The sequence below is a fragment of the Heptranchias perlo genome, chromosome 42 (genome assembly GCF_035084215.1).
Source record: "Heptranchias perlo isolate sHepPer1 chromosome 42, sHepPer1.hap1, whole genome shotgun sequence".
NCBI lineage: Eukaryota > Metazoa > Chordata > Chondrichthyes > Hexanchiformes > Hexanchidae > Heptranchias > Heptranchias perlo.
Window position 1 is genome coordinate 13,559,862 of NC_090366.1, and position 12,677 is coordinate 13,572,538.

The 12,677-nt window shown below is 49.9% G+C and overlaps 1 protein-coding gene across 1 annotated transcript in view; it reads right to left on the minus strand.

The window, feature by feature from the left end:
* The window catches only part of LOC137306223 (serine/threonine-protein phosphatase 2A 65 kDa regulatory subunit A alpha isoform-like), a 29,936-nt gene extending 18,008 nt beyond the window's left edge, over nt 1-11,928 (minus strand). The window contains 5 exon segments of the mRNA XM_067975341.1: nt 788-935; nt 4,917-5,149; nt 7,455-7,555; nt 8,414-8,504; nt 11,829-11,928. Coding sequence (XP_067831442.1) covers nt 788-935; nt 4,917-5,149; nt 7,455-7,555; nt 8,414-8,504; nt 11,829-11,909 — 654 coding nt within the window. The 5' untranslated portion in view covers nt 11,910-11,928.
* Nucleotides 11,929-12,677: the final 749 nt, after the last annotated feature.

Sequence of the window (12,677 nt, forward strand, 5' to 3'; positions counted from 1 at the left end):
ACTTGGTGCAAGTTAGGATACGGGGCAGCAGAGTTTTGGATGATTTCAAGTTTATGGAGCGTGGAAGATGGGAGGGAGGCCAGGAGAGCCAATGAATGTCTTTGAACCCTGTTATCTTGTGGAATAATGTATAAATTTATAAATAAGAACATCCATTGCCTGACGCTCATGCTGATGAGTTTGATGCAGAAACTTGGGCCTAATCCCACCTGGTCAAAACCAGCTCATTTTACCAATTTTGCCGCTGGCGGAAACTCTGCTGCCCGTATCCTAACTCGCACCAAGTCCCGTTCACCCATCGCCCCCTGTGCTCACTGACCTACGTTGGCTCCCGGTCCGGCAATGCCTCGATTTTGAAACCCTCATCCTTGTTTTCAAATCTCTCCACGGCCTGCTCACCCACCTCCCTATCTCTGTAACCTCCTCCAGCCCCTACGATCCTCCGAGATCTCTGCGCTCCTCCAATTCCGGCCTCTTGCGCATCCCTGATTTCCATCGCTCCACCATTGGCGGCCGTGCCTTCAGCTGCATCGGCCCCAAGCTCTGGAATTCCCTCCCTAAACCTCTCCGCCTCTCTCTCCTCCTTTAAAGTCACTCCTTAAAACCTACCCCTTTGTCCAAGCTCCTGTCTTAATATCTCATGTGGCTCGGGGTCAGATATTTGTTTGATAATCGCTCTTGTGAAACGTCTTGGGACGTTTTAATACATTAAAAGCGCTGTATAAATGCACGATGTCGATGTTGAACCCTTCCTGATCTATTTCGTTAGTACGGGTGATGGGGTTACCTGTTCATCGGAGGCCAGGGTCGTGAACATGGGGATGATCTCGGACTTCACGTTATCCAGCTCCAGGACCTTAGCGAACTCGCCCAGCTTCGAGGCAGCCGCTCGTCTCACCATGGGCGTGTCGTCCGTGCACAGACTCTTGAAGTGTCTGCAGCGGGAACGGTGGGGTTTTTTTTTGGGGGGGGGGGGGGTGGAGGAGGAAAGGCCCACGGAGGACGCAAGCAAAATTTCAGAATAGAAATTAGAAGGAAAAACAAAAAAAAAGCAGGAAATGTTGAAAATTTACAGTGTGGCAGGTCAGTATAAAGAGAAAAAAAATAGGTTAATGTTACTATCAAACACCCTTTGATTTAAGTGACCAGAATGACACCCGGGGTGATAAGGTTAAATTACGAGGACAGGTTGCACAGACTGGGCTTGTATTCCCTCGAGTATAGAAGATTAAGGGGTGATCTAATCGAGGGGTTTAAGATGATTAAAGGATTTGATAGGGTAGATAGAGAGAAACTATTTCCTCTGGTGGGAGAGTCCAGAACGAGGAGGGCATAACCTTAAAATTAGAGCCAGGCCGTTCAGGGGTGATGTCAGGAAGCACCTCTTCACACAAAGGGGAGTGGGAATCTGGAACTCTCTCCCCCAAAAAGCTGTTGAGACTGGGGGTCAATTGAAAATTTCAAAACGGAGCTGGATAGATTTTTGTTGGGTGAGGGGATTAAGGGTTACAGAACCAAGGCGAGTAGATGGAGTTAAGATATGGATCAGCCACGATGTAACTGAGTGGCGGAACAGGCTCGAGGGGCTGAATGGCCTCCTCCTGTCCCTATGACAAGCCTAGGTGACTGGGTGAAAGGGCTGGGTCTTGAGGTGTGTTCGAACTACAGCCCGTGGGCCAGGAGGCCCCCTCCCGCCACCCCAAACAAGCTTTGGGACTTCCTGAGGTCGTGAAAGGTGCTATATAAATGCAAGAATGTGGAACTTGCTACCACCTGGAGTAGTTGAGGTGAACGGCATAGATGCATTTAAGGGGAAGCTAGCTAAGTACACGAAGGGGAAAGAAATAGGGTTAAATGAAGAAGGGTTGGAGGAGGCTCGAGTAGAGCATAGACCAGTTGTGCCAAATGGCCTGTTTCTGTGCTGTAAATTCTATAAGAGCCATAACACCATAAGAGATAGGAGCAGGAGTAGGCCAATCGGCCCCTCGAGACTGTTCCGCCATTTAGTGAGATCATGGCTGATCTGATTTTTACCTCAACTCCACTTTCCCGCCCTTTCCCCATATCCTTTGACTCCCTTGCTGATTAAAAATTTGTCTAACTCAGCCTTGAATGTATTCAATGACTCAGCCTCCACAGCTTTTTGGGGTAAAGAATTCCAAAGATTCATGGCTCTTTGGGAGAAGAAATTCCTCCTCATTGCCGTCTTAAACGGGTGACCCCTTATTCTGAGACTATGCCCCCTAGTTTTAGATTCCCCCATGAGGGGTAACATCCTCTCAGCATCTACCCTATCGAGTCCCCTCAGAATCTTGTATGTTTCAATAAGATCTCCTCTCATTCTTCTAAACTCCAATGAGTATAGACCCAACCTGTTCAATCTTTCCTCATAAGACAACCCTTCCATACCCAGAATCAACCTAGTGAACCTTCTCTGAACTGCCTCCAATGCAAGTATGTCCTTCCTTAAATAAGAACACCAGAACTGTACGCAGTACTCCAGGTGTGGTCTCACCAGCACCCTGTACAGTTGTAGCATGACTTCCCTGCTTTTATACTCCATCTCCCCAGAAATAAAGGCCAATATTCCGTTTGCCTTCCCGATTACCTGCTGCACCTGTGCGTTTGACTTTTTGTGTTTCATGTACGAGGACACCCAGATCCCTCTGTACCGCAGCATTTTGTGGTATTTCTCCATTCAAATAATATTTTGCTTTTTTATTTTTCCTCCCAAAGTGGATGACTTCACATTTTCCCACATTATATTCCATCTGCCAAATTTTTGCCCATTCGCTTAACCGGTCAATATCCCTTTGCAGACACTCTGTGTCCTCATTGCAACTTGCTTTTCCACCTATCTTTGTATCATCAGCAAATTTGGCCACAAGACACTCTGTTCCTTCATCCAAGTCATTGATATATATTGTAAATAGTTGAGGCCCCAGCACTGATCCCTGCGGCACCCCACTAGTTACAGATTGCCATTTTGAAAATGACCCTTTTATCCTGACTCTTTGTTTTCTGTTAGTTAGCCAATCCTCTATCCATGCCAGTATATTACCCCCAACACTATGAGCTCTTAACTTGTGCAGCAATCTTTTATGTGACACCTTATCGAATGCCTTTTGAAAATCCAAATATACTGCATCCATTGGTTCCCCTTTATCCACCCTGTCCGTTACTTCCTCAAAGGACTCGAATAAATTTGTCAGACATGATTTCCCCTTCATAAAACCATGTTGACTCTCCTTAATTGTATTATAAGTCTCCAAACTTATATAATTCTATGTTAAGTTCTTCCTGTGAAACAATATGGAGTGAGTCAGCACTTGGAAGTGAGGAGGAAATTGAGAAACAAGAATTGCAGTGTCAGACAACAAAAACTTGCATTTATATAGCTTCTTTAACGTAGTAAAAGGTCCTAAAATGCTTCACAGTAGCGATTATCAAACAAAATTTGACACCGAGCCACATAGAGATATTTAGACAGGTGACCAAAAACATGGTCAAAGAGGTAGGTTTTAAGGAGCATCATAAAGGAGGAGAGAGGCGGAGAGGTTTAAGGAGGGAATTCCAGTGCTTAGGGCCTAGGCAGCTGAAGGCACGGCCGCCAATGGTGGAGCGAAGAAAATCAGGGATGCACAAGAAGCAAGAAATGGAGGAGCGCAGAGATCGGGTTGTAGGGCTGGAGGAGGTTACAGAGATGGGGGGGGCGAGGAGGCCATGGAGGGATTTGAAAACAAGGATGAGAATTTTAAAATCGAGGCGTTGCCGGACCGGGAGCCAATGTAGATCAACGAGCACAGGGGGTGATGGGTGAACGGGACTTGGTGCAAGTTAGGATACGGGTAGCAGAGTTTTGGACAAGCTCAAGTTTATGGAGGGTGGAAAATGGGAGGCCGGCTGGCCAGGAGAGCATTGGAATAGTCAAGTCTAGAGGTAACAAAGGCACGGACGAGGGTTTTAGCAGATAAGCTGAGGTAGGCAATGTTAAGGAGGTGGAAGTAGGCGCTCTTGGTGATGGAGAGGATATTTGGTGGGAAGCCAGTTTCAGGGTCAAAGAGGACGCCAAGGTTACGAACGTTCTGGTTCAGCCTCAGACAGTGGCCGGGGAGAGGGATGGAATCGGTGGCTCGGGAATGGAGTTTGTGGCGGGGACCGAAGACAATGGCTTCCCGATATTTAGTTGGAGGTAATTTTCACTCATCCAATTGGACAAGCAGCGTGACAAATCAAAGACAGTGGAGGGGTCGAGGGAGGTGGTGGTGAGGTAGAGCTGGGTGTCGTCAGCATACACGTGGAACCTGACGTCGTGTTTTCGGATGATGTCGCCGAGGGGCAGTGCGTAGATGAGAAATAGGAGGGGGCCAAGGATTGATCCTGGGGGACTCCAGAGATAACGGTGCGAGAGTGGGAAGAGAAGCCATTGCAGGTGATTCTCTGGCTAAGACTGGATAGATAAGAATGGAACCAGGCGAACGCAGTCCCACCCAGCGGGACGACGGAGGTCAAAGGCTGCAGAGAGGTGGAGAAGGATGAGGAGGGACAGTTTACCACGGTCACATGGGAGGTCATTTGTGACTTTGAGAAGGGTCGTTTCAGTACTGTGGCAGGGGCAGAAACCTGATTGGAGGGATTCAAACTCAGAGTCGCGGGAAAGTTGGGAGGCGACAACACATTCAAGGACTTTGGAGAGGAAAGGGGGGCTGGAGATGGGGAGGTAGTTTGCAAGGACAGAGGAGCCAAGGGGGGCTTTTTGAGGAGGTGGTTGATGAAGGCAATGGAAAGACACCCCTTTAACCCTTTTCATTAAAAGTTCCTCTGATTCTCTTATTTCATTTTAAAACCTCAAGGGGTTGAGAGACGAGCGACAAACACCGAAAAAGAACCTATTTGTCTCCGTACGCCGTACTTACTGCCTGAGCTCTGCCTTGACGGTGCTGGAGACCCGGGAATAGCACACGCTGAAGAGGCCGCAGGCTGATGTCCGGGAGGTAAACCAGTCGCCGCTGGCCAGACGCTTGACCAGCGGCACAAAGTGAGCCTCGAGGTTGGCCGGCGAGTGCTCCCGCGAGATGGCACGCAGCGATTCGACCGCCTTGTCCCGCACCACCGTCTCCTCCACCGTGGCCAGGCTTTCCAGCGGAGGCTGCCGGGGGTTGGGTGGAGAGAAGAAAGGAGAAGTGGCGTTACAGAAAGCAGTAGACCGGATACCGACTGCTGCACACACACTAACTCATTCCAGGAATTGCATCGCATTTTACGGCACAGAAACAGGCCATTCGGCCCAACAGGTCCATGCCGGTGTTTATGCTCCACACGAGCCTCCTCCCTCCCTACTTCATCTCACCCTATCACCATATCCTTCTATTCCTTTCTCCCTCATGTGTTTATCCAGCTTCTCTTTAAATCCATCTCCGCTATTCGCCTCAACTACTCCTTGTGGGAGCGAGTTCCACATTCTCACCACTCTCTGGGCAAAGAAGTTTCTCCTGAATTCCCTATTGGATTTATTAGTGACTATCTTATATTTATGATCCCCGCCAGTGGAAACATCTTCTCTACGTCTACCTTATCGAACTCTTTCATAATTTTATAGACCTCTATTAGGTCACCCCTCAGCCTTTTCTTTTCTAGAGAAAAAGGAAGAATGAGGAGAGGCAATGTAAACTAAATGATACAATTTTAATGGGGGTGCAGGAGCAGAGGGACTTGGGGGTGCACAAAAGTTGGCAGGACGAGTTGGTGAAGCTGTTAAAAAAGCATACGGGATTCTTGGCTTTATTAACAGAGGCATAGAGTACAAAAGCAAGGAAGTTATGGTAAACCCTTTACAAATCACTGGTTAGGCCTCAGACGGAGTATTGTGTCCATTTTTGGGCACCGCACTTTAGGAAGGATGTCATAAGGGGAGATTTAACATAAGTGTTCAAAATTATGAGGGGTTTTGATAGAGTAAATAAGGAGAAACTGTTTCCAGTGGCAGGAGGGTCAGTAACCAGAGGACACAGATTTAAGATAATTGGCAAAAGAACCAGAGGGGAGATGAGAAGAATTTTTTTTTTAGCAGCAAGTGTTATGATCTGGCATGAAAGGGCAGTGGGAGCAGATTGAAAGGGAATTGATAAATACTTGAAAAGGAAAATTTGCAGGGCTGTGGGGAAAGAGCAGTGGGGAGTGGGACTAATTGGATAGCTCTTTCAAAGAGCCGGCACAGGCACGATGGGTCGAATGGCCTCCTTCTGTGCGGTAAGATTCTATGACAACTGCAACTCCTCTCTGACTGCAGGGATGGAAAAAGTTAAGAGGTGCTTCGGACCACTTGATTCAGTGAGTCCCCGCAAAACTGGTTAATTTTGTGGCTCTAAATACACCTTATCGCTGCCTGTGGCCTGCAAAATATTTACGGTTAACGTGGGAACACCTAGTTCGCCTTCTACCAGCTGCAGGTTAGTGGAGCTAATGGAGGCAACCAACCTGCATCAATTAGCTTACAACAGAGCCAGACGCGAGGCGAGGAATTTGCCGTGGAACAGGCACGATTTCGGGATAGTTCCCCTCCCGAGTCCAGGGCACTGAGGCCAACTCGCACCGCTGCCCCAACCAGCTGCACACCCGCAGTTCTGATCGTTAAGAACCAACCACTTGAAGCTGAATCCCCTCGCGGTCGTCGTCAAGTCGCCCCGGCTTAGGAGGGGCTCTGCAGAAAAACGAACGCTTGGCCAGGAATCTTGTCGCAGCAACAGGTTAGTGCTGAGAAACTTGCATTACCTCGGGAGGCTTTGGATGTACATTCGATTAGATCATGGCCGATCTGTATCTTAACTCCATTTACCCGCCTTTGCTCCATATCCCATGAAACACGGCGATTTGCCCCCTTGTTCTGGACTCCCCCCCCACCAGAGGAAATAGTTTCTCTCTATCCACCCTGTCAAATCCTTTAATCATTTTAAACCCCTCGATTAGATCACCCCTTAATCTTCTATACTCGAGGGAATACAAGCCTAGTCTGTGCAACCTGTCCTCGTAATTTAACCCTTTTAGCCCCGGTATCATTCTGGTAAATCTGCCCTGCCTCCCCCCCTGCAAGGCCAATATATCCTTCCTGAGGTGCGGTGCGCAGAACTGAACGCAGTGTCTCCAGATAAGGTCTGACCGCAGCTCTGTGAAAATGTAACATAACTTCCACCCCTTTGCATTCCAGCCCCCTTGAGGCAAAGGCCAACATTCTATTAGCTGTTTTAAATTACTTTTTTTTGTACCCGGCTACTAGCTTTAAGTGATTTCTGTACTTGGACCCCCCTAAATCTCTCCGCTCCTCCACGGTTCCTAGCTTCTCACCGTTTAGAACCGTCGCTCGATGTGCCTGAACCGCTGCATGACAATTCACTCTCCGTCGTGGTACGGGCACGCAAACAGAACGGGGGAAACTGAAAACAGACGAGTCCACGTACCAGCAAGCAGTTGACATGTCCTGGGCCACCCACCAAGGCAGTAAACGTTCCCAACTGTTCAGCCAAAGCCAAGAGAACTTCGTCCTCATCGTAGATTGTGTCTAGAATATTAAAGAAAAGAATTTGTTTTTATTCAGATCTCCATTCATAATCCCCCACGGTCTACAGCGATAGATCCCCCACCCTGTGACCGTAAAAGCACTGAATCAGACTGTTCCCACCGCAGGACATTGACGCCTGAGACATCAATCGTGGCTCAGTGGGTCTCTCTCTCTCTCTCTGAGTCAGGAGGTCGTGGGTTCGAGCCCCCATTCCAGGCCGACATTCCCCCAGTCCCAGCGATGCACTGTCGGTGGTGCCGTCTTTCGGGATGAGACGTTAAACCGAGGCCCCCCCGTCTGCCCTCTCAGGTGGAGGTAAACGATCCCACGGCCACTATTTCGAAGAAGAACAGGGGGAGTTCTCCCCGGTGTCCTGGGGCCAATAATTATCCCTCAGCCAACATCAGTAAGAAAAAGAGATGATCTGGTCATTATCACATTGTTGTTTGTGGGAGCTTGCTGTGTGCAATTTGGCTTGCTGCGTTTCCTACATTACAACAGTGCCTACACTGGCAGTGAAGTGTTTTCTTAGGAAAAGGAGACTCCAAAGTGACGGTTGTTCCACGGCCTCTTGCTCCCTGCCCCAAATGCATGAAGACTGTTCTTACTCACACCCAACAGTTCCACACGAGAGCACTGGTGTGGAACCCCTGGTAAGATCGCAAGCCAGGGCAGGTCACAGTACCACACCAGCGGAGCCGTCCGCGTGTTGTATCCTGCAGCTATTCGCCTCTGGACGGAAGTGCAATATGACTGCAGGCTCCAACAAGGACAGCGTCCAGGGTTAGTGCAAACTGTTTGAATTATCAAGGCACAAAGCCAGCCGGGGATTGTGCCCTCTCCCCCCTCGGCACTCACCCGTCAGGAAGGGCAACAGTTCACTGCGTGTTCTCTCCACACCCAGCGCCAAAGCAATGGTGGACAACTTCTTGATGCTATTGAGACGGAGCTGCGACAGAAAGAGAGCAAAGTTAAGGAACCGCACAAATAGCGCAACTCGCCTGCAAAGATTTCAAAATGATTCTATACACAATTATCGGGGATTTTTGGGGGTTCACTGTCAATAGACCAGAGAGAATTCCTTGCAATAGCAGATTCTCCCCACCAGAGGAAATAGTTTCTCTGTAACTACCCTATCAAATTATATCACATCACCTCTCAATCTTCTAAACTCATTCGAATACAATCCTAATCTATGCAACCTGTCCTCATAATTTATGATGTGGAGATTTAAAATAAAATTGCTGGACTATAACTTGGTCTCATAATTTAACCCTCTAAGCCCCAGTATCATTCTGGTGAATCTGCGCTGCACCCCCTCCAAGGCCAATATATCCTTCCCGAATTGCAGGAACACCGAAGTGGGTTTCATTTCTAATGGGAGAGAATTGAAAAGCAGAGAAGTTATCTTAAACTTGTATAGCACTTTGGTTAGACCACACTTGGAGCACTGTGCACAGTTCTGGTCTCCATATAATGTGGTTAGACCACACTTGGAGCACTGTGCACAGTTCTGGTCTCCATATAATGTGGTTAGACCACACTTGGAGCACTGTGCACAGTTCTGGTCTCTATATACCTTGGTTAGACCACACTTGGGAGCACTGTGCACAGTTCTGGTCTCCAAATTATAAAAATGATATAGAGGCACTGGCGAAGGTACAAAAAAGATTCACAAGGATGATACCAGAACTGAGAGATTATAACAATCAGGAAAGGCTGTTCAGGCTGGGGCTCTTTTCTCTAGAAAAAAGAGTGAGGGGCGACCTGATAGAGGTCTTTAAAATTATGAAAGGGTTCAATAGTGTAGACGTAGAGATGTTTCCACTTGTGGGGGAGACCAAACCAAAGGCCATAAATATAAGATAGTCACTAATAAATCCAATAGGGAATTCAGGAGAAACTTCTTTACCCAGAGAGTGGTGAGAATGTGGAACTCGCTCCCACAAGGAGTAATTGAGGTGAATAGTGTAGATGGATTTAAGGGGAGGCTGGATAAACACATGAGGGAGAAAAGAATAGAAGGATATGCTGATAGGGTGAGATGAAGAGACTCGAGTGGGGTATAAAACGCCGACATAGACCAGTTGGGCCGAATGGCCTGTTTCTGCGCTGTAAAATTCTATGTAATTCGATGAACTTGCTTAAAAAGTGAGCTGGGTGCTTTCAGTGGTGTAAAATGAACATCACTCCTGTTAACGTCAGCCAGTCGGGTCCACCACAGGCTCAACACTGCCAGCCATCACCTCTGCCTGTCATTTACCTTGATGTGGAGATGCCGGTGATGGACTGGGGTGGACAAATGTAAGGAATCTTACAACACCAGGTTTTAGTCCTCACTCACTCACCTGACGAAGGAGATAATCTCCGAAAGCTTGTGATTTTCAAATAAAACTGTTGGACTATAACCTGGTGTTGTAAGATTCCTTACATTCCTCATTTACCTGTAACTCTCCTTTAAGTGACACAGCTCAGACAAGAACATTTTCCTGACAATGAAAAGAGACTGCCTCAAATCGGCTGCAGGTAAAAGAGGGGTTCATTGCCGGCCAGGCCGTTTTATCTGTTCCAATTTGAGATTTCCTACTCCTAGAAAGTTTAGCTGCCCTTTGCCCGTCTCCTATATCCATACGCAGTCAGTGCCAGCCCATTCCCCCTGTTCACAATCACCGATCCACCAACACCACCATTTTCAAATTCTCATCCTTGTGTTCTAATCCCCTCCATGGCTTCCTTGCCCCCCCTCCCTATCTCTGTAACCTCCTCCAGCCCCTACAACCCTCCGAGATCTCTGCGCTCCTCCAATTCTGGCCTCTTGCCCATCCCCGATATTCATCGTCCTGCCATTGGCGGCCGTGCCTTCAGCTGCCTGGGCCCTGAGCTCTGGAATTCCCTCCCTAAACCTCTCCGCCTCTCTCTCTCCTCCTTTAAGATGCTCCTTAAAACCTCCCTCTTTGACCGAGCTTTTGTTCGCCTGTCCTAATATCTCCTTATGTGGCTCGGTGTCAATTTTTGTCTGGTTTACGCCTCTATAAAGCGCCTCGGGACGTTTTATTATGTTAAAGGTGCTGTATAAATGCAAGTTGCCGTCGTTGATATTACACACAGCTCCCATTTCTCGCAATCCACCCCATTTGCTGCTTTGACAAACTCCTTTACAAGTGGCAAAGCCCCACTTCAGAAATGAAGCACAGAATCTAGGCGGATGCTCCCAGGCTGCTGCAGCACCAGAGCTGCTGAAATACTAAACTGTGGTCCCGTCAGCTTGTTCAGGGGGATAGTATGATCCCAAAGTACGATTTCCCTCTCTCCCCTTCCTTTCTCTCCCCACCCCTTCATCTCAACTTCTCCTCTCCTCTCTTCCCTCACCCCTTCCCATTATCCCCTCCTCCCTTCCTTCAACCCAAACCTTCCCTTGCACTCCAAACCTTCTCCACCCCAACCCCTCCACCACAACCCCTTCAGCTCACTTAACCCTAACTCTCCCCCTTCAACACTTCACCCTAACCCCTCACATCACCCCCTCTCCCTTCACTCAACCCCTCCTCCTTCACCTCACTCCTTCACCCAAACCCTCACATCACCCCCTCTCCCTTCACTCAACCCCTCCTCCTTCACCTCACTCCTTCACCCAACTCCTCACCTCAACCCCTCCTCCTTCACCTCACTCCTTCACCCAAACCCTCACATCACCCCCTCTCCCTTCACTCAACCCCTCCTCCTTCACCTCACTCCTTCACCCAACTCCTCACCTCAACCCCTCCTCCTTCACCTCACTCCTTCACCCAAACCCTCACCTCAACCCCTCCTCCTTCACCTCACTCCTTCACCCAACTCCTCACCTCAACCCCTCCTCCTTCACCTCACTCCTTCACCCAAACCCTCACCTCAACCCCTCCTCCTTCACTGCAACCTCAACCCCTCCCCTTCACTCCAACCCCTCCTCCTTCACCCAAACCCTCACCTCAACCCCTCCTCCTTCACTCCAAGATAACCCCTCCCCTTCACTCCAACCCCTCCTCCTTCACCTCAAATCCTCCCCTCACCTCGACCCCTCCCCCTTCACCTCGACCCCTCCCCCTTCACCTCAACCCCTCCCCCTTCACTCCAACACCTCACCCCAACCCCTCACCTCTCGCCCTTCATCCAACCCCTCCCCCATTTTGAATTTTGACCGTTGACCGTTACCCCCCTCCCCCCTCTCTCTCCTTATTTCCACCCCGGATGTCTGTTACTTATTATCCCGCTCCGCCGCCGCCTTTCCATTCCTCACCTGCACGTCTTCATTGCGCAGCTCGTCGATCAGCACCGCGATGGGATACAGCGAGTCGTCACCGATCGCCGACGCCGCCATCTCCGCGCCTCCACTCGCCGAGCCCGGGGGGGGGGGGGGAAGAGGGGGAGGGGCTTCGACCTGGCGCCAGCACCGCGCCTGCGCAGCGACCCGGCACACGAAGACGCCGACCGACCGCGCCTGCGTGGTGGGTCGCCCGTCGGGGCTCCTGCGCCGGAGGCTGGCCCGTCGCGCATGCGCGCACGCTGCGACGACGGGATCGGAGAGCGGGCGCAGGCGCGGTCCGCCCCCCGCAGCTGGGCGGTGCACGGGTCCGGCGACGCGCGTGCGCACCGTCCAGGCGGAGCGGGCCGGAGATTGGAGTTGAGCGCATGCGCACGTTGGGTTGAAGTTGTCTTTGGGTCCCATTGACCCTGGATGTTGGGGTCAACATTTCATGCTTGAAGTGACCATTGATGGGTCGGATTGTCATTGAACAAACAAAAACCCAACTGGTTCACGCTAACGTCTCTTTAGAGAAGGAAACCTGCCCTTCTTACCCGCTCCGGGCCCATACGTGACTCCAGACCCCGCCCCGACCTGGTTGACTCTTAACCGCCCTCTGAAATGGCCTGGCGACAACCCCTTGACTTCACTCCTTACTTGTCCGAGTGACCGTGCTGGCTCAGCGTCGCTCAGCCCAGAGGCCTGAGTGTGCAGGGTGCCAGATCGCCCGACCGGCCGATACGTTGAGTGCCGTTTGCCATGCCAAGCCGTAGCGCGCATCATGACTCAAGATCAATGTTTCCTCTCGGTAGAAACAACGATGGGGGTTGGGGGGTTGGGAAG